We start from the raw sequence: 22,708 nt of genomic DNA, 5'->3' as shown, positions 1-22,708 counted from the left end.
TTACTGCACTCACTCTCAGTTAAGCAGAGGATGTATTTGAAAGCGCTCTTCTCATTGAATCAGGCCTACTATAAACTGAATACAGCTTCATGTCTGAATCTGTGGTAGCAAACGTCCCACTTAGGATACTGTGATCTAGTCACTTGTTCTGCTCTGAATTGTATACATTAGATGCACAAGACGCTAAGGCATGAGTGACAATGTGCTTTAAAAATACCTTATATCATATCATATCATATCATATATCAAGATGTGGATGAAGATCTTTGCAAGTCCCTCGGCCTGGAATCAGCTTCACTAGTCCTTGCAGTCATCCTCCAATCACAGACTCTCTGGGAAAGCATTGACTATTCTCTTGTTTTCCTTATTCGTTTGCCTCATTCTCACTGACTCGTGTTAGTCCCCTGCCTGGCTGTGTATTTAGTTTTCGAGCACCATGACACACTTATGGCTCCAGTGGGCTTTAAAAATAAATATATTTCTCTGCTGGCAGAAATTATAAAACTAAAAAATAACACATAATGTTCGTTATAATAAATAATTACATTAGGTCTTGAGTAACCTTAAGTTTCCTGTAGTTATGTGCTCCATTCAACCATATAAAACTCCATTTTATGTGTCAGTCCGACACAACACCACCCTTTCTAGGTATTCTTGACCAGTTCCGTAAATTACTGGTCAGAGTTAAAATCCCTTATGATACTAGGAGTGTAATATACTATTTGTGACTACATCCCTTTTGTTCATAACATTTACAACAGCTATTCCTGCAAGGCTGACTCAGCATTTCCTTTTAGCCAGTAAGGTAAATGAGATACAGTTTTGATTGACGGCTATTAATTGTTGCTATAGGACGAACTGAATGAGAGTGCTGCACCTGCACAGATCAGAACTGCCACCATCCCATTAAATGCGGCTTGTGTCATGGAACTGTAATACTGATATGTAGAGTTGATGTTGTTTTGGTCTACTTTGGGTTCTGAAAGCACCAACTCATATTTATTGTTTCAGTTCCTCCTATGCCTGATGTATGCTTTGTGAGTAGCTGCAACATTTGTTTGTTAATCACAGACGGTGTGGCAGCAAGTTTAATTTTTCATTGAAATACATTTAATGAATGTCTTACGAGTTCTCACTGTTGCCACTGTTAGGTCTGGCTTAATGAATTCAGTTTACAACATTCATTCATACCAAAAGGAAATTAAACGAGAAAAAGTAGTAGCAAAGCCAACAGATCTTGCTTACTTTATCAGAAAAAAATGTTCTCGGTTGATTAGCTTGCATGTGTGTCCTGTTATGTGGGTGGGTGACTGTGAGAGTACAGGAATGATCCAATGTGTGGGTCTATAATTGGGAGCATGGTTGAATGAATTAGTGATGCAGTGTATGTGGTTGAGAGATAGGTTGCATGGCTGAATGGGCAATATGAACGACTGTGTGAGTGAGTGGATGGCTGAATGAGAGATCAATAAGCAACTGCATGGTAGGATTAATGGAAATGAGCAAACATTAGCAGTGGTGGTTTTCAGAAACACTACTGGAACCTGTGTAAGGAATGTATCAACTGTTAGCTAGTGCTGCAAGGAACGAGCACTGGAACCCCTAAAAACAAACCGTAAAATAGGGATGACTATCTAAAAGAAAAAATCAAAAAAGAAAAATGCACATTAAAAAGAATACTGATTTGGAGTTCTGTCTTCAACATGATTCCAAGGTTCAGCTGCACAATACCAATTCCTAAGTGCTGTTGTAAGGTGCGTGGAGGCGTTGGCCATGGACCCTTCTCAGCGTACGTGAACATAAAGAAAGGAGTAAGGGAAGGCTCTTTGTAAGAGAACTGCTTCCTTCACTCAAAGAAAAGTTATTGCATGGACAACAGCAATAGAAGCTTTCAAACCTCACCAGTGATTTGCACTGCCTGAAATAGTTCTAAAAGCATCTATTGTATGAAAATGTGTCTTTGGGAGTAGGTAGAGTTACACATATACAGACGTGACCCCCCTCTGCACAGAGATTAGTTTACACAATATTTGATATCACTTTAAATGATCCGGTATTGTTATTACGTTGGGTGAAATTATCCTTCAAAAAGCACATGGAGTAGAATCCAGACATTTCTTCAGTCCACGCGAAGGGCAGGTTTTGTTTCGCATCATAATTCAAAATTTACTTGGCAGGTGGACCAAAATGAAGAGGGGAATTTGGTGCCCGAGTATGAAAAAAATATTGGGTTCAGGCTGCAGGCATCTCCCCGGGGAGCAAAATGGTCCAGGGAGGACAGACTGCCTCCAGCTATTCTGTCTACAGACCCGCGAACACGCACAGGGCAACCGTATGTCACACAATATTGTCTCTCTTCACACAGTCTCCCGGCGCAGAGCAGAGATCACATGGTGCACACACAAAGCTGGAGACCCTTGCAGCCATAAGGGGTTTCACAAGCTCCCCAGGATGTCATCGGCAGGCCCAGAAGCACTCTGGCAAGCCTTGTCCCTCTCCTTACCATTCCCCTCCATGTTTGGCCAGGTGGTGAGGGCTTCAGTTATACCTCCACTGAAGACCCCACCCCTTCAAAGCTTTGCCCCTCTCACATGGAAACACTATTCTCAAAGTTAGCAGGTCTGTGACATTCTGTCCTGAGATCACGTTACTGATTATTTTGAAGCATCTTTGGTCTGTTCTTGCTGGCTGCTTTGCCACCAGTCAGAAGGGCTGGAACAATCCCAAGCATGCCGTACCAGTCTTTCAGTACCTACCACCTCTACTGAGAATGTGTGCAAGTCGCATGTGTAGGTACTAACATGTCCTTATTGTTAATCCCTCTCCATGTAGACACTGTAGCAACAACCCCAAAATATAGGTTTCTAAAGATTTTGTAAAAAGAATTTAAAAAGTCAATCCTAGAAGTTTTTGAGTACTTCTTTGTCTGCCTGGCCTCCGCTTTTCAGGAAAAGCAACAAAATACAGCTACTTCAATGAGGCACCGAGATATGCAAACCTCAAAGAATAAGCATATGGTCAATTCACCATCAGTCTGTGGCCAGCCATACCACCCGCTGTTGCTGCAATTTTCTTCTTCTGGGGTTTCTATAAGTAGATCTCGCTGAGTGACCGGGATCCACGTACTTCCAACAAAAAAAAGAACATTTTGGAAACCACTAGCTTTAATGTTTAGGTTACCTAGACTTTCTTTCGCTTATTGGAAGAGAACTAGCATTTCCTAGCAAAGGTCCATTCCTTTTAAAGCAGCAGTATAGGCAGGGCCACTGGAAACGTGATCATATGGGGACAGCATTTTTCACAAATGTGTTGATTACCTCACTTCCCACGTTTCTCACACTGGTGCGCAAACTGCAGATGTCAACACAAAATCGTTCTCTCAAAGGATCAAAAATGCATATATTTATGGAGCCAGGGTTAAGCATTTCGGCAAGAAATGTACATTGCCAAAGAACCATGACAAATGGTCATGCAGTTTGGGTGGTAGCTGTTTTTTGTATCTTAGTGGAATAATAGTTGTTGATTGAAAGACAAAATACAAGGAAGACGCAGAGTTAGACTAAGTAACTCAGTATGATTACAGAGGCACAGTCAAGAGTAGCTCGAAAGAGCAGCATTGTATATCACCACAGAGTGGTTTGGAAACAACAAGATTCAGAATAACAGAGTGAAGCCTGTGAGAAGGCACTCGAGGAGGGTAACTAGGGGGTAGGACATTTATAACTTTAAAACCAGAATCTGTAATTTATAAAGTTGCTCTGCCCTGTTTTGCTGATAAGCAGCTGATTAGAAGCTGGAAGCTATATATAGTAGAGCATTTATGAACGTCATGAAAGGGTTCTTACAGACAAGTGGACCAATATGGTTTTCTTAGTACTCATTCTCACTATTGAACAACTAGTGAGTTGCTTCAGTAACCTATCTTGCTCAGAAGGAACAAACAGAGTAATGTTTTGGTAAGACGAAAGGGGATGTAAGTAAGAACTGAATTGGGATCTCACTGAGGCGTAATGAACAGAGTGGGAGGATACTCGTTGGTAGATACCTTAATAAACCTCAACACTATAGGGGACTGTTGGACTTTTTTCCTTATGATGGGTCATCCCCAATCTTTTTGCCTCCTGCCTCCTATTTTTTTCTGACCTGTTTTTGTTGGCTTTAGAACTCTGAACACTTTACCACTGCTAACCAGTGCTAAAGTGCACATACTCTCTGTTTAAATTGTATTTTTGATTGGTTTATCCATGATTGACATATTTTATTTACTGGTAAGTCCCTAGTAAAGTGCACTAGAGGTTCCCAGGGCCTGTAAATCAAATGCTACTAGTGGGCCTGCAGCACTGGTTGTGCCACCCATATTAGTAGCCCTGTAAACATGGCTCAGACCTGCCACTGCAGTGTCTGTGTGTGCAGTTTTAAGCTGCCAATTCGACTTGGCAAGTGTACCCACTTGCCTGGCCTAAACCTTCCCTTTTCCTACATGTAAGGCACCCCTAAGATAGGCCCTAGGTAGCACCTTGGGCAGGGTGCAGTGTATGTTTTAGGTAGGACATATACTAATGTGTTTTATATGTCCTAACAGCGAAATACTGCCAAATTCGATTTTCACTGTTGCAAGGCCTACCCCTCTCATAGGGTAACATGGGGGCTGCCTTTAAAAATGATTAAATCGTAGATTCCCTTTGGGAGCGGATAGACATGTGGAGTTTGGGGTCTCTGAACTCATAATTTAAAAATATATCTTTTAGTAAATTTGGTTTTGAGATTGTGTGTTTGAAAATGCCACTTTTAGAAAGTGGGCATTTTCTTGCTTAAACCATTCTGTGACTCTGCCGGTTTGTGGATTCCCTGTCTGGGTCAGTTTGACAGTTGGGCTACCTCTCTCTAGACAGTGACACAAAGGGAGCTGGGGTGTAGCCCACATATCCTGATGAGCAATCTGTGCTAGGAGGGAGAGGAGGAGTGATCACTTACACCTGAAAGGGCTGTGCCTGCCCTCACACAATGCAGTCTCCAACCCTCTGGTGTGTGTCTAAAGCCTGGCTTGGGCAAGGCAGAATTTCACAAACAAGAGAGACTTTCCTTTGAAGTAAGACTTTAGATCACTTATGGACATCAAGAGGAACCTCTGCCTGGAGGAGAGATGAAGAGCTGAGGAGAAGTGCTGCCTTGCCTGTGACTGTGCTTTGTGGAGCTATCCTGCAGTTGCTGCTTCTGCCTGATGAAAGGGGACAAAGACTGGACTCTGTTGTGCATTCCTGCTTGGGAAGAAATCTCCAAGGGCTTGTCCTGAGCTTGCCTCCTGTTGTTGAAGTCTCAGGGCCATGAAAGACTTCCCCTTCCAGCACCTGGACTCTCTGCTGAGACTCCTGCCCTGCTAAGTGGTGCCCTATTCAGGTCCTGGGGCCTTGACAGGTGAAGCTGGCAGACCAAGACTGAAAATCCACGCACAGACCGCTGTGCAGGGAAAATATTGACGCACCTTACGAGACGTGGCTGAAAAACAATGCGCCACCGGCTTCCCTGCAGAAATCGATGTTCCACCGGCATCGCGGCTGAAAAAAATCAACGCACGTAGCTGGAAGAACGACACGCAACACCCACTGACGGAGGCTGATAACGTCGCAACCCACTTTGCGCGGTTTTGCCGATACCTGGCAGTTCTGGCTAGACTGTTCCCATGAGGAACAGGGTCAAGACTGATTTGCATATGACTGGGTCCAGACTGGGGTGGAATGGTGAGAAAAAGAGCACTGGATTAAACCCAGATCTGTGACTGGGGGTAAGTGTTTGCATTGTTCAGCACTCCGTCCATCATCCTTTTGTGTTGCTAATGTTGAGGCCCCACCATGAAGTGGAGATACTTCCTCTGCGATTGCAGAGTGGGGATGTGAAAATGCGCATCCTGCAGATCAATCAAGACCATTCAGCCTTCCATCTCCAGCGCAAGAAGCACCTGTGCTAGGTTCAGCATTTTGAACTTTTACTGCTTGAGGAACCAATTCAAAATCCTGATGTCTAGGATCGGAACTAAACGACCATCCTTTTTGGAAATCAGGAAGCACTGGGAATAGCATGCCTGACCCAGTTCCTGCTCTGGAACCAACTTTACTGCGCCCTTTTAGAGTAGGGATAGGACCACCTACTGAAGGAGCAGAAGATGGTCTTCGGAACAAAAACCTTGTTGGGGAGGAAGGGGTGGGGGAAATTCTCAGAAGGGTAGGGTGTACCAAATTTCTACAATATTTAAAACCCACTAATCCAATGGTATGGATCTCCCTTGTGGTGGAAACTGGGACATCTGTCCTACCACCGGCAATGCATGCTCTAAGACAGGGCTACCAGGGCTGCTTTCCTGTGACGTTGGCCGGGGAGGAAGACGAGGAGGAGGATGGCTGACGGGCAGCTCCTCGCTGTCTACCTCTGCCCCACCCCTTATAACTTCTTCTGCTTTTGCTGCTGGTATTGCTGCCGCCCTCAAAAGGATAAGTTCCTGCCAAACACAGGGAACCTCCGAACTGCCTATAATCTCTGGGATGCGTTCGAAGGCCCAAAGATCTTACTGTTGCCTTGGTATTCTTGAATCTCTCCAAGGCAGAATCGGATTGGGACCAAACAGTCTTGATCCATCAAAAAGAAAATCCATCAAGGTGTTCTGCACATCCAGCGAGAATCTTTACCCTCTCAGCCATGCGTGTCTCCTTGTAGCAACTGAAGTCCCCATCATTGTCGCAAACTGAGTCAGCCGTATCTAGGCCCAACTGAATTACCTGGCGAGCAGCGGCCGAGCCGTCGTTAAGCAGCTCAGAAAAGTGACCCTGAACATCCTCCAGTAATTTTGGAATCAGTGTTTTGGCTGAGTCCATCAAAGCATGAATGTACCAATCCAACAAAAATGTCGCATTGGTTGACTTCAGAGCCATGCTACCAGAAGAAAACAACTTTTTTGCAGACTGTTCCATCTTTATTTCTCCCTATCATCTGGCGATGTCGGAAAAGACCCAGGAGTTAACTTGGACGAACAGAAAGCTTGTACCTCCAAACTCTCAGGTGAAGGATGCATGGTTAAAAACAAAGGATCTCCTGGAGCAGGCTTGTACTTCCTCACAATTGGTCTGGACACTGCAGGGAATGACAGGTTTCTGCCAAATTTCTAGAATTGGCTCAGTCAATGCTTCGTAAAAAGGTAATAAAGGCTCTGATGTGGACGAAGTAAAATGCAGCACTTCTGTTCCAAATTAGACTAGCTCAGTTGAAGGAAGAGGCAGTTCGAGCATATCAGCCATATCACTGAATGGTAAGATGTGGCCTCCAGGGGACCAGTGCTCTTTGGAGACAACAATTCCCATTCTGGGGAAGTGTCCAACCCACTTGCCACTTCTAAACCTTCGAAATCTGGATCCAGTGACACTATTTCTCCCTCTTCCATTTCTCCTTTTCCAAAAGCATACTGTTCCTCTTCAAGAAACCTCTGGGCTTCCATGTGAGATCTATGTCTCGACTTCAACAACAGTGTTGGTGAAGCCAATATCGGCGACAATGACGTAGGTAACGGCGCCAGTGACTTCTGCACTTGTGTGGAAGACATTAATAGAATTGGAGTTGAATGATGTGAAGCTGATGTCGGAGAGGGGGCAACTGGCATAGTCATTCCTGTTGAACTTCAGCTTGCAAAGGACAAGCCTTTCTTGGTGCCGGAATTGGCCAGGAAACCTTGGCCATCGGCATAAGGAGCATGAATGGCACCTGCTGATACTGCGCCGGAAAACTTCCTAGGGAATATGAAAATGGAGCCATGGGGTCTGCAGATGCACCAGATTGAATCATCAACCCGCTGATTATGCTGTACACAGCATTCAAAAAGTTTGAAGGATCAGATACTGGGCCATGAAAAGCTGGATACCCCTGCTCCTGTCGAGGAGGATGAGGAGGTACATGATGAACTGTACCTATCTCCGACTCAAGACGTCCAGGCGAAGTCGGTGGTGGTCTCGGTCTCCAAGACGATGTCGGAGAGTCCACCGGAGATGGAGCCAGAGTCACCTCATCTTGATCTGCACTCTACCTCGGACGAGGCAACACTGACTTTAGAGATTCATCTCTTGAAGAATGACATCGGGAACTATGAAGCCGCTTCTTCTTATGTTTACTCTTGGCTGACTTAGGGGAGTGGGGAGACAGTGACTTCGAATGAGGACAAGACTTTCAACGGCCTCTCTTCTCCTGTCTCGCCTTGACTATGTTGAGTTTCGCCTCCCTTTCCTTTAGCGCTTTGTGATTCATCTTCTGACATGATGGACAGGCGTCGACGTCGTGGTCTGAACTCAAACACCAAACACTGAGGATCAGTAATTAACACCTGACACTCACATTCCCTGCAAGGCTTGAACCCAGATTTCATGAGTGGTGACATTTCCTCCTGCAACAACGTTGCAATTCCAAAAAAAGTCAAAAGACTGCGGACCCAATGGAGAGCCGATGAAAAAACTGTTACGCGTCAAAGGAGCACAAAAAAGGGAATGGACGTCAGCACACCAGCGAGGGCTTCTTATGGCTCTAGTGACGTCAAGCAAGGTCGCGTGCTGAACCATGGCATTGTGATGTCCTTGTCAATGTGGGAGAGCTGTCAAGAAAAGTTGGAATGCTGATGCACTGGGGATATTCAACAGCTGAGGAATTTGCAAGTAGATGTATCCATCACAAACCACAGTTATTTTGGTGGTCTGCATCATTGTAAGACAGACCCAGCATGTGCAACAGGGGAATCAATCAAGACCTCTAGTCCTGTGCTGCCTTCTTGAACGAAGCCAGCAGAGGTGGATCCAGTTTGCCTGGTTACAAAGTGGAAGGAAATTAGTTGTGGAACTTATTTCAGCATTTTTGTATGTGGTCCGCAATTCTGGTAAAATCTAGGGGATGAACAGCTGATTCTGGGCCAGCTAGCCAGAGATTTGGTTGGTGGACAAGTACCCACTATTCTATGTTTCTAGTAGGCCCTCTGAAAAAAATCACCTGCCTCTATACATCTGCTGTGTATGTATACCCAATACCCCTGCTTTTGATAGCGTAATGAGTTCCTTGCCTAGTGTAGGTATTATCTGGGACTGTGTATTTACTAGTGTTGGTCTTTTAAAACACTCTTAAGACTTATGGAGAGGAGACACACACACAGTCTCTTAAATGGTAGGGGGCAAATCCTTTGCTCCCTGATTGTATGTTGCTGCACTCACAAGCTGTGACCATATGAAGTGTGTTTACCTCTAAGTGTGTGCGTGTAAACATGTGGTATTTGTATAGCGCAAGCCTAGCCAAAAGATAACTGAGCACTGTACAGGGACAAAGGCAAAGATACAGTCAACAAGTGGTTGGAGGAGTACCTGGATTCTGAAAGCAGATGTGGACTGCTGATGTGTTGTGATGCTGTGTTCTTTATAGAGGTGTATCTTCAGCTTCTTCAAAAAGCTGAGCAGGGTTTCGATGGCCCTGATGGGGGCAGGGATCTCATTCCAGATCTTGGGTGCATAGACAGAGAAGCCCTGACACTTTGCTTATTTTTTGTGCCCCATCTGATGGTGGCCTGGCTGCAGATGCTACGGGTGAGCTGGTGAGTTAGTCCACCAGATACCGGGGGTGTGCCAGATTTGATGGCTTTATTGATGATGCAGTGGGTTTTGAGGATTGTGTGAGTCGGCAATGAAAGCCAGTGGAGTTCCATCAGTTTAGTGGTGATGTGTTAAAATGTCTTCCGGCTCTGGATGCAGTAATACTAAGCACAACCACAACTTTCTACACCTACCAGCCTATAAGGTTTCAGAAATTCGATTTGCTGCTTAGGTGGAAATGGAGGTTCCACCAATGTGCTGCTTCTTTTAGGGACAGATTGTGACCTAGGACAACCGTATAACATGGAGTGCTCTGCTTGGACTTGCTTTGAAGTATGAAGGCTGGGTATGGATCATAAGAACATTTTTATGAGACATAAACTCACAAGTGGAATGCTATAAGGTTCTTTTAAATTTGAGTGTGCAGGGAAACACCGGATCGATTTCCAATACTATGACTAGGGCGGATGGTAAACTCTGCTTCCCCAGCGGAGAGCACCGGAGTTCTGTAAAAACTCCGCCAATGGAATTTTTTTCTGCAGCAGGGCTCACCAACATTAAGTTGGCCAGGGAGACAATCGAGCGCTAGACCTCCCCCAGCCTAGATTTCTCAACGCAGGTGGTTGCGGCAGGTTGCTACCGCTCGTGTTGAGAAAGCTGCCTCTCAAGTAGAAAATCTACTCAAACAGCAGAAAAAAGTAGAGCCCTCTGGCAAACCATGTGGTGCCGTTTGCACCAATTGTACAACGCGGGACAAGCTCCCGGCACTAAAATTCAGTGTGAGCAGTGCAACATACCGAATTCCACCGCTCGTGGAGCTCCACAGAATCACGTGGAGAGTTTAGGTAACTTTGCGGAATTCCACGGGGTGAAACTCTTCAAGTTCCACCCACACCTAACTCTGACCAGAGGAAGTGATTACAGTTAAATTACCTACCAAGAGTTATGTTCCACATGGCAATCTTGTTTTTATGGTGTTCGTTTCCAAAAGGTATTCTCAGCATACTGGTCACCCTTGAAATTACTTGGTCTAGTCATTTTCGCCTTAATTAGCGGCATTAACAAATCAGAAGACAGGACTTAGATACATACATAAAAGATCATGGTCCTATAAAATACATATCACTCTAATAAGGGCACTTCTTGTAGGCCTGAAACATGTCGACCTCATAACAGAGTCGAATCATTCCATGCACTTTTTTGACTCTACAAACTGGAGACAGGAATAAAGCAATTTGGTCTAGCTGTAGGCAGTTTTAACCAGCATCTCTTTCCCCTGTGTACCCTTCTATAGGACACCTAAACCACAGTAAACATATACATAGGGACCCTAAGAAATGCCCCATAAAAGGGGAGCAGCCCACATAGGTGTACAACGTAATCAATGTGAGGAGGACCCCTATGATGAAGCATATAAGGGTGACGGTTTCACCATATAAGACACATTACCACATATTTCGGGCCCTATAGTACTTTGTGGTGTTCAGGTATAGTTTTGTGATAATTCACTGAAGGGTAAAGCAAATTATTTTCTGGTGCTCCCTCTGTCAGATTCTTATAAGATCCCAATTGGGGATGCCTTAGAACTACTAGTGAAACGTAATTTCCAGCAACAATGACTAGGTACCGTTCTTAGTGTGATATTAGGTTAACTATGCGTGTATTGCTCTTGTTCAATTAGTACTCATTGATCATGAGGCATCTCAAGTGCAGGGCTGTGTGAGGGGAGGAGGACAGAATTTTTTTTACTGGAAGGAAGAGATGGTAGGGGCCAAGAAGAGGTGTTGGAAGAGGGTGGGGTGAGGGGTAGGGAGGTGGATGCCCGATAAGTGGAAGAAGACATGTGGGAAGACTCTTCTTTGTGCTTGAAAAGGTACTTCACCAGTTAATTGGGGAGGATGTTGGGAAGGGATGTTTAGCTTTTAAGTAGGAAGGAAGGGATTGGGAGGTGTAAAAGGCATAATGTTTCAAGGTTGTAGAGAGGGAAGGCTGAGGGAGGAGACAAATAGGGGTGAACGTGGGTGGAAGGGAAAGAAGAAAAGGTGAGTGGCAAACCATCTGTGCTTTCTACATTTGATCACAAGGGTACGTACGGATGAATATTAGGATGGAAAAAAGGGGTTACAATGTGCCTGATGAGCCGAAAGGACACAATAGATTTATGCAAGAGTTGAATATTGTTGTGCTACAGGGGGACTGAAAAGAAGGGTTCATAACGCAGTGGATGATAAAGATAGACAGTGGCTGGTTCGGATGCTGGTAAGGCAAGGGCGAGACGGAGAAGCAATAGGGTTATGACGGCAAGATCGTGGGACGGGCACTAGTGCGATAATGAACATTGTGGGCTAAATGAGCTAAAGAAGGAAGCGGAGAGAAGAAGAGGGGATGGGTGAGGTAATGAAGGAGGAGATTGAAAGATGAAAGAGAAGATGTTTATGGGAGGCTAAGAGTAATGTTACAATGAAAAGACATATCACTAGAGGTATTCATGTTCGAGGAGACCTGTCCAGAGAGAGTTACCAAGTACTAGAATTTTGCTCCAGCAACATCTCCATGGCCTTATAAACATAGACCTGGACTCAGATTAGCATGAGAATAGGTTTATTACCTATGTAAGGGCAAAAGGAGGGTTTGTGGTTCTAAAAATTCTGGACCCATGTAATTTACTTTGCCACAGCAGTACGATTTTAGTATCAAAAGACCGATAATGACTAGTACACTAAGCATGAGCATTTTCGCTCAATTCCAGCAGCGTTTTCACCTCGAAATCGCCATTTTCGTCCTGCACTCGTGGCTCCCATTTTATACACGGCAGCCATTTTTAAAAGTTGCCCTCACATAGGCTTATAATACAGTCAGATTTGATTCCAAGGACACGTACACCTTGATTGACTTTTCTCTGACCTGGGCAAGCTGGAACCATTGCCTCAGGCCAAACCTGTTTGGTCAGTCCCTCTCCCAGTGGCCGAATCAGATAGCATCAAGGCACACCAGGCCATAAAACCCTTATTATCACTCACACACCCTGCCTAACTTGCTCACACCTGCACCTGCTCTTTTCTTCTTCTTACTTTACGAGGGGGAGGTGCCTGTTTTTATTAGGGGTCCACACTTATCTGATGTAAAATACTAGGCCTTGCCGGGTAATTTATTATGGGTTGGATGACATGAAATATGAGGTTTCATCATGACACTGTTTTTTCCTTTGTAGTGAAAACATGTGAATGACCAACCAAAATGTCAAGAATGTTTGCCTGAAGCTTAAAAAACTGTATATAAGGAAACCTGACTTTGCATTGAAACACAGTCTCCTGAGAACATACAAATCGTGCTGTTGTACTTCTAGGACACTTGTCAATTGGTTGCAGCCAATAAATTCGATCTTTGACTTCACCTAGAAGACTCTGAGTTTCTGTAGTCTGAATCAGGAAAGTACCCGAAGTCTTTGGGTGTACCCTGGCACCGCTGGGTTACCGGATCAGTACCGGTTCTGAAAAACCCAGTACCTCAGTATGGAGAAGGCAGCAGGCATTAGAGGAGGGGGCACAATAGGGATGGGATTTGGTAAAAAGAATAGGTGGGTAAAGGGATGGAAGACACTAAGATGGAGGTTAAAGGGATTGCTTCGAGCTGTGAGAAGGTCGATAGACTCAAATGTTCATGTCTCCCATGATGCACAGCGTGTGATCACTTGGGAAGTTATCAGACAAAGTCTTAAAAGGCATATATTAAAATGTTGTTGTTCGGTGGTGGTCTATAATTAGGTTGCCAAACATTTCTCTCTACATTTGTGCTTGGTTTCCACTTGTCATGTTCTAGAAGAAACCATTCACAATAATAGGGTGATCAGTATTAACAAAGATCTTCAGATCAACATAATTATTTAATATCCCTAACAACAGACACTCCAGATATCAGCACAGCCACCCAGTCCTAAATTAAAATGCGAGTGTCATGGGCAGGCGGTACACCAGGAATAAAGAACATGCACTGCACTTCCTCAAAGGTATGACAGACAAAAAAAAAAAAAAAAAGATTTTAGGAACATTACGGTTTAAACAATAATTGTTTCAACTACCTCATTCTGTGAATATCCTCCATTGCCAGGGCCAGGTTGGCCTCAGCAGTTAGTGCTCTTTCCTCTGCAAGTTTCAAGCGTGCCAGAAGAGCTGCATCTCCATGAGACCCATCAGGTGGCAAAGCAGCAACATCATCACTAAGATCATCCAAATCTAGGAAAACATGGGAAAAACTCAATCCTAGAACCGGCACGGCTGTGACAACTCACAGCAAAGAAAAAACCATTACCATGTGGATTTTTTCAAAAGGAAAGAATTCGCTAAGGCAATTTTAAATGTATTGTATTGCCAGTTTCTGTAACATATAAGCAGATGAGAGCTGCAGAGCACTAACAGAAGAGGTTTACTTTGGGTTAAAGAGACATCAAAAAGAGGACTGGCAATGCTAGGTACCACTCCATGTAATTTACCACAGTCGCAATTAAAGGAAAGTTAAAATCAAAGTATCTATACTGTTCTTCAACTATACTACATGTGAAACCTTAATGAGGGTATTTCACAAGGTAAATCTTCAGCCATTAAGAAAGCTACTGATAAAATGCACAATGTTGCACATGAACTATTTTAACAAATTTGTCTAGCCATATGTTCCTATTCCCTTTTTTCAAAGCCATTATCACTCCCCTTAACGCAGGTTCTCCCTAAACACTTACCCTTACCTACAACCCCAACTATATAACTCATTACCCCAAACCCTATCATTTAACATCACACCCTGCACCTCAATATCCTGGACCTACCTTTTTAATGCTATTCCCTCGCTCCTAACTTTAAATCCAACACTTTAATACTTACCCATAAATACCATTAACTCATTACTCCCAACCTCTACCCTGTCTTCTCTTTTAAACTGCATGTCTTTCTCCCTATTTGTTTTTCAAACCATATTGTTACAAAAACATGCAATTAAACCAAACAATTTACAATAGTGACTGCCTGCCATGTGACCCAAGGCACAAAAAGACAATCTGTCAGGCAATCACAACCATGCAGGCTACCTAAATTAAGATGAAAACTTAAGGACTTTATCAATTTCATCAGCTCTCATCATATGAAATGCACATTAAGCATATATTCTAAACTAAGAGAAGCAGGTAACCCCTTATGAACAGTAAGCATTCCTGGAAAACATTAATTATGTGGAACTACCATATAAATATGCACTCAGAACCATCAAAAGAACAAAACTGCTTCAATAATGCTACTGCAGCTTACCAAACTGGAGCAAGGGGTCATCATGCGTCACCGGCTTTAAATACTCTTCTTTATCCCAAGGAGCTGGTCCACATATAGAATTCACATACTCTGCAGTTGATTTCTTAAAAACACAAATTTGCAAAAATAGGATCAAAAGCAAAAAACTCTCACATTAAAATAAAACAACTGATAAGGTGGTAGTTTAATTTCTTGTCTTTTTGATAGTGTCAGTATTATTGGTAAGTTTGTAGCCATTATTTTAAATTGCAAACAACGTAAGGGCAAATGTTTGAAAAACTAAAAGACCAAAGGGGCAATCACATTTTGTAACTAGTCTTGTAGCATGTGGCAGTTAACTAGGTAAACCAGTTGATGGCGAAATATGCCGTTGAGTTTAAAACTCCCCATACCAGCACCAGAACTAAATATTAAAAGAATGATTTCCAATGTTATAAAGATATACACAGGTGAACAGTAAGCAACATTGTTTCTCAATTTAAAATACCTAAACTACAAACCAATTATACAATTAAAGAAAATAACCAAACTGAAAAAATTGGGGGCCCCTCAATAGCTTCAGTAGGATAAAGCAAGTGTCGCCTCACAGCTAGGTGATCCTCTTTTGGTATCCAGGCACACAGAAAAAAGGACATACAAGTACCAATGAGATCATGATCCTGCAAGACCCACAAGCCCTAATCGGGTAGAAAAAGCTCCAGCAAAATTTTAAATAAACAATAAAACTAAAACCAGCCATGGAGGACACTCAAACAACTAGCCCCTGCATATGTCTGCACTCCAGGATTTTAATAAAATCACAACATTTTGTTAGTAAAGCCCACAAATATTTAATTTAATAGCAAGACCGGTGGCTCCGAATTTGATAGTTTAAGGCAGGTCAACAACAGCTGAAGAGTCATGGGCCACTGGTTTCCAACACACTGCTTAAATGATGTAGCCACTAGACTAGTCTGAGCATACGGTACATCCTCTACGCATGCGCCGGCCCGAACGCCTTTGTCTCCACAAATTCCTTGCTGTATGCCAAACTATGTAGCGCATACACCTGCCCACTGTATTGGTTTTTGAAAAACTCTAGCCAGAGTAGGTGATGAATGTAGAAAGGAGTAAATGAAAGCAAATTAGGCATTTGTTTAAGACATCACACCACACTGAGCTTGGGTTGTATAGTAAAAGAAGGATAGTCTACGCCAGATGAAAAATACTTTATGAAAGGATTGTTGGAGTAGTTTGTAGGTTTAGCAAACTACAGAAAGCAAGAGTCATTCTAAAAACTCAACACAGAGTAGCATTCACAATTTTAAAGATGAAAGTATGTGCACCTATGGCCTTTCCGGTGACTAGATGACAAAGGTCACTGCGAGATATTCACTGCCACAAATATCACACCCAGGTGCTATGTGGGTCTGAGACTAAGAGCTGATCACCAGCTATGACTTATTAGGAGCTATTATTCTCAGGTGTGCCTACAACCAACAGTTTTCTAAGGAATCTACATGTCTCAACCATATGGCCTATGACTCCACAGCAATCTAGGAAATCAGGAGAGCACCCTAATATCAAATGATGGTACCCATCGGGAGGATTTCTAAGAATGAATGGTGTAAATGACAGAAGAGACCAATCTCCATATACTCTAGCATTGATGGAAACCACAGACAGAAGGGTAAAAGAAAGAAACCAGCATAAGTGATCAATCAATCAGTGTTTATAAAGCGCAGCTACTCACCCGTTAGGGTCTCAAGGTGCTGATGGGGGGTGGGGGGAGCTAACGTGTACCGGAGAGGTGGATTAAAAAACCCATGTCTTCAGTTCCTTTGTGAAGCTGGGGAGGGAGGTGGTTTGTCTGATGTGGATGGGTAGGGCATTCCAGGCGATGGCTGCGAGGTAGGAGAAGGAGCTTCGTCCTGTTCTGGTTTTCCTGATGAGGGATGCTTCAGCGAGAGAGAGCTGGCCTGAGCGTAGGGCCCTGTGGGGGTACGTGGAAGTTGAGTCGCTGGTTCAGGTGGGCTGGTCCGGTGTTGTGGAGGGCTTTGTGTGCGTGGGTGAGGATCTTGAAAGTGATTCTTTTCTCTGTGGGGAGCCAGTGCAGTGTACATAGGTGTTGCGAGATGTGGCAGTGTCGGGGTAGGTCGAGGATCAGTCTGGCGGCGGCATTCTAGATGTTTTGCAATTTGCAGGTGAGTTTTTTGTTGATTCCGGCATAGAGTGCGTTGCCGTAGTCCAGTCTGCTGGTGATGAGGGCATGTGTGAGGGTCTTTCTTTGTGACAGCTGTAAACAAAACATAGCAGCTACAGGAAAGGGTAAGCTTAACTGCCTCAAGGTGTCTCTGGAAGCCGCCAGTAGATTTTGTATCCAAGGATGAAAGTCTGGATCTAAAATTTCAGATGAGGCAAAAAAAGAAAAAAAAAAAAATTGAAAAAGACCCTGTTAGAAATGGGGTTTTTGGTTGGCAGTCAGGTTACCCCCTGTCCAAGCAAAAGCCCTCACTCTAGTCAGGGTAAGTCACACACTATCCAAGATTATCCTGTGCCCACCCTCTGGTAGCTTGGCACGAGCAGTCAGGCTTAACTTAGAAGGCAATGTGTAAAGTATTTGTGCAATAAATCATACAATACCACCATATAGCACCACAAAAATACACCACACAGTGTTTAGAAAAATATATAATATTTATCAGGATAATTGTAGGTCAAAAAGAATAAAGTTGCAATGGAAAATTGTAGAAATATCACAGGGAAGTGATATAAAGTGTCTTAAGTCTTTAGAATGCAATACAGTGTCTTTCAAGCACAAAGTACCTGGTTTCTGGTGGAAAATCTCCTCAGAGGGCCACGGGTGGAGAGATGCGTGGAAAAAGGGTGGGTGCGTCGATTTCTCCTCAGCACACAAAGACTTGCGTCGTTCTTTTTCCATGCGGGGAAGTCGGGCGTCGTTTTCCGGCGCGCAGACAGTCTCTTTTCGTGGATCGCGGGGATTACCAGATGTCCCGGGTCTGTGCGTGGAGTCTCCTGCTTGTTTTCCGGCTGCGCGTCGTTCTGCGGGGCTGCGCGTCGAAGTTTCGATCTCACGGTAGGCGTCGCGTCGATTTCTCCTTGGAAGTCGGGCGGCGTTGTCCTTGCGAGGCCGTGCGTCGGAAATTTGGTCTCACGGCAGGCGTCGCGTCGATTTCTCCTTGGAAGTCGGGCGGCGTTGTCCTTGCGAGGCCGTGCGTCAAAGTTTCGCGCTCACGGTAGGCGTCGCGTCGATTTCTCCTGGAAAGTCGAGCGGCTTTGTCCTTGCGAGGTTGTGCGTCGAAGTCTCGATCGTCCCGAGGGCGTCGCGTCGATCAGCGTCGGTGTGCGGCGTTTTTCTCGCCGCGAAACAAGCTGTGCGTCGAAATTTTCGGCTCACGGAGCGTCCAAGTGAAAGGAAGAAGTCTTTTTGGTCCTGAGACTTCAAGGAACAGGAGGCAAGCTCTATCCAAGCCCTTGGAGAGCACTTTCACAGCCAGACAAGAGTTCAGCAAGGCAGCAGGGCAACAGCAAGACAGCAGCCCTTTGTAGAAAGCAGACAGGTGAGTCCTTTGAGCAGCCAGGCAGTTCTTCTTGGCAGGATGTAGTTTCTGGTTCCGGTTTCTTCTCCAGCAAGTGTCTGATGAGGTAGGGCAGAGGCCCTGTTTTATACCCAAATGTGCCTTTGAAGTGGGGGAGACTTCAAAGAGTGGCTAAGAAGTGCACCAGGTCCCCTTCCAGTTCAATCCTGTCTGCCAGGGTCCCAGTAGGGGGTGTGGCAGTCCTTTGTGTGAGGGCAGGCCCTCCACCCTCCCAGCCCAGGAAGACCCATTCAAAATGCAGATGTATGCAAGTGAGGCTGAGTACCCTGTGTTTGGGGTGTGTCTGAGTGAATGCACAAGGAGCTGTCAACTAAACCTAGCCAGACGTGGATTGTAAGGCACAGAAGGATTTAAGTGCAAAGAAATGCTCACTTTCTAAAAGTGGCATTTCTAGAATAGTAATATTAAATCCGACTTCACCAGTCAGTAGGATTTTGTATTACCATTCTGGCCATACTAAATATGACCTCCCTGCTCCTTTTAGATCAGCAGCTGCCACTTCAACAGTGTAGGAGGGCAGCCCCAATGTTAGCCTATGAAGGGAGCAGGTCTCCCAGCAGTGCAAAAACGAATTTAGGAGTTTTACACTACCAGGACATATAACTACACAGGTACATGTCCTGTCTTTTACCTACACAGCACCCTGCTCTAGGGGATACCCAGGGCACACATTAAGGGTGACTTATATGCAGAAAAAGGGGAGTTCTAGGCTTGGCAAGTACTTTTAAATGCCAAGTCGAGGTGGCAGTGAAACTGCACACACAGGCCTAGCAATGGTAGGCCTGAGACAAGGAAAAGGGGCTACTTAAGTGGGTGGCACAATCCGTGCTGCAGGTCCACTAGTAGCATTTAATCTATATGCCCTAGGCACCTGGAGTGCACATGACTGGGGACTTATAAGTAGATTAAATAGTTCAATCAGGTATGATCCAAAGTTACCATGTTTACAGAGAGAGAGCATATACACTTTATCACTGGTTAGCAGTGGTAAAGTGCGCAGAGTCTAAAAACCAGCAAAAACAGTATCCAAAAAGAGGAGGGAGGCAGGCAAAAAGTTAGGGGTGACTACCCTAAGGCTGTCAGGTCTAACATGTGTCCCCCCCAGCTGAAAGTGGGGAGAGCTACCCGACCTCCTGGGAGCTCTCATCGCTAAGGCGGAAGTACCTGGAGAGACCATCAGCATTGGCGTGGTCAACCCCTGGGCGATGTTCCACCGTAAAGTCCATCCCCTGTAGGGAAATGGACCACCTCAGAAGTTTTGGATTCTCACCCCTCATCTGCATGAGCCATCTGAGGGGCCTGTGGTCTGTCTGAACTAGGAAGTGAGTCCCAAACAGGTAGGGCCTCAGCTTCTTCAGTGCCCAGACCACAGCAAAAGCTTCTCTTTCAATAGCACTCCACCTCTGTTCCCGTGGTAATAGCCTTCTGCTAATAAAGACTACCGGTTGATCTTGGCCCTCCTCATTTAGCTGTGCTAGGACTGCCCCTATGCCATGCTCTGAAGCGTCTGTCTGCACGATAAATTCCTGGGAGTAGTCAGGGGCCTTGAGCACGGGGGCCGTGCACATGGCTTCCTTCAGGGCGTCAAAGGCTTTCTGACAAGCCTCTGTCCAATTCACCAACCTAGGTTGCTTCTTGGACGTGAGTTCTGTCAAGGGGGACACAATGGTACCATAGCCCTTGACAAACCTGCGGTAGTATCCGGTGAGGCCTAAAAAGGCTCTCACCTCAGTCTGGGTTCGAGGTGGTTGCCAGGCCTTGATAGTTTCGATCTTGGCCTGGAGTGGCTGCACCTTGCCACCACCTACTAGGTGTCCCAAGTACACCACGGAACCCTGCCCAATCTGGCACTTACTAGCCTTGATGGTCAGGCCTGCCTGTTGCAGGGCCTGAAGCACCTCCTTGAGGTGGAGCAGGTGTTCCTCCCAGCTGGAACTGTAGACAGCTATGTCATCCAGGTAGGCTGCACAGAAGGCATCCTTGCCAGCCAGGACCCCGTTAACCAACCGTTGGAAGGTAGCGGGGGCATTTTTCAATCCAAACGGCATCACCCGGAACTGGTAATGGCCGTCAGGGGTGGAAAAGGCGGACCTTTCCTTAGCCCCCTCAGTCAGGGCGATCTGCCAGTACCCTGAAGTAAGATCAAACGTACTCAGGAACTTGGCAGCGCCTAGCCTGTCCACGATCTCATCAGCTCGGGGGATGGGGTGAGCATCAGTCCGTGTGACTGAGTTGAGACCCCGGTAGTCCACGCAGAACCGGAGTTCTGGCTTCGCGCCTGGGGCAGTAGCCTTGGGGACCAACACCACTGGGCTGGCCCAGGGACTACTGGACTTCTCAATAACCCCTAGCGTCAACATCTTGGAGACCTCCTCCTTGATGCTGGCCTTCACCTTATCTGACAACCTGTAAATTTTGTTCTTCACAGGGAGACTGTCACCGGTGTCAATATCATGAACACAGAGGTGGGTCAGTCCAGGAGTAAGGGAGAAGAGGGGGGAGAACTGCTCCAACAGCTCATAGCAGTCTCCTTTCTGGTTTAGAGTCAGGGAGTCAGACAGAATGACCCCGCTTACGGACCCATCACCTTCTTGGGCAGAGAGGAGGTCAGGGAGAGGTTCACTCTCCTCTTCCATTCCTTCATCTGTGACCAGAAGCATGTTGATCTCAGACCTCTCAAAATGAGCTTTTAGTCGGTTCACGTGGAGCACCCTTAGGGGGTTCCTAGGGGTTTGGAGGTCCACTAGGTAAGTGGCCTCCCCTTTCCGCTCCTTTATTTCAAATGGGCCAGACCAGCGGTCCTGGAGAGCTCTGGGCTCTACTGGCTCCATTACCCACACTTTGTCTCCAGGTTGAAACTCTACCAGAGTGGCCTTCTGGTCATACCATTGTTTCATCACCTCTTGACTGGCCTCCAGGTTACTTTGGGCCTCTTTCCAGAAGCGGGTCATCTGATTGCGGAGGGCCAACATGTAGCTGACCACGTCCTGAGGGGGTGTCTTTGGAGCGTTCTCCAATCCCTCCTTGACAATGCTTAAGGGTCCCCTGACGGGGTACCCATAGAGAAGCTCAAAGGGACTGAACCCTACCCCCCTCTGGGGGACCTCTCTGTAAGCAAAGAGAAGGCATGGTAAGAGGACGTCCCATTTACGCCTCATGGCCTCAGGGAGGCCACCAATCATGCCTTTCAGGGTCTTGTTGAATCTCTCCACAAGCCCATTAGACTGGGGGTGATAGGGTGTGGTGAACTTGTAGGTTACACCACACGCATCCCACAGATGCTTCATGTACGCGGACATGAAGTTAGTGCCTCTGTCAGACACTATCTCCTTGGGGAATCCCACACGGGTAAATATCCCCATCAGGGTTCTGGCTACCACCGATGCAGTTACGGTCCTCAGAGGGATTGCCTCTGGGTACCGGGTGGCATGGTCCACCAAAACCAGGATAAACCTGTTGCCTAAGGCAGTTTTGGGGTCCAAGGGGCCAACAATGTCGACGCCCACCCTTTCAAAGGGGGTGCCAACGACAGGAAGTGGAATCAGGGGGGTTTTAACCCTCTTTCCTGCTTTACCACTAGCCTGGCAGGTAGGACAAGCCCTGCAGAATTTGTCGGAGTGTGTCCTCATTTTGGGCCAGTGAAAGTGGGTGACAAGCCTGTTGAAGGTCTTGTCTTGTCCCAAATGTCCTGCCAGGGGAATGTCGTGAGCCAGACCCAGTAGGAAGGCTCGGTAACATTGGGGGACCACCAGCACACGTGCTGCCCCAAAGACCGGAACCCTAGGCTCACTGTAGAGGAGATCATTCTCCCAATATAGGTGGTGATTGCCAGAGGCGTCACCTGCTGCCTGGTTTAAGGCTTGTTTCCTCAACCCTTCTAGAGTGGGACACTCTTTCTGCGCCTTGCAGAATTCCTCCCTGGTGGGTCCACCCTCAACTTGCCAGCCAGCAAGCTCAGGTAAGTCACCTAGGGTGGCAATGTCTTCCCCAGTTGGCTCGGGAGTCTCCTCCTCAGGAGCCCCGTCAGCCACTGTGGGAACTTCTGGGGCCGGTTTCCCGCGCCCCTTGTCCCTTCTCTTGGCAGCTCCCTGGGCCATCGTTCCAGGCTCCAGATGCCCTTGACTTCCCTCTCGGTCAGCCATGGACCGGGTGGTCATGCAGACCCACTCAGGTAACCCTAACATCTCCAGGTGAGATCTGAGCTCTACTTCTT

General features: G+C 45.8%; 1 protein-coding gene across 2 annotated transcripts in view; it reads right to left on the bottom strand.

The window, feature by feature from the left end:
- PRMT3 (protein arginine methyltransferase 3) overlaps positions 1 to 22,708 on the bottom strand; it is a 739,945-nt gene that overhangs the window by 654,094 nt on the left and 63,143 nt on the right. For both annotated transcript variants that reach the window (XM_069221933.1, XM_069221934.1), the window contains exons 5-6: positions 14,897 to 14,999; positions 13,681 to 13,834 (exon numbers count right to left, since the gene is read on the bottom strand). In XM_069221933.1, the coding sequence (XP_069078034.1) occupies positions 13,681 to 13,834; positions 14,897 to 14,999 (257 nt within the window). The remainder of the gene's footprint in view (positions 1 to 13,680; positions 13,835 to 14,896; positions 15,000 to 22,708) is intronic.

Source organism: Pleurodeles waltl, chromosome 3_1 (assembly GCF_031143425.1).
Source record: "Pleurodeles waltl isolate 20211129_DDA chromosome 3_1, aPleWal1.hap1.20221129, whole genome shotgun sequence".
In the NCBI taxonomy this organism is placed as follows: domain Eukaryota; kingdom Metazoa; phylum Chordata; class Amphibia; order Caudata; family Salamandridae; genus Pleurodeles; species Pleurodeles waltl.
The sequence above is the reverse complement of the archived record's forward strand: the minus strand, read 5'-3'. Positions and strand labels throughout refer to the sequence as shown.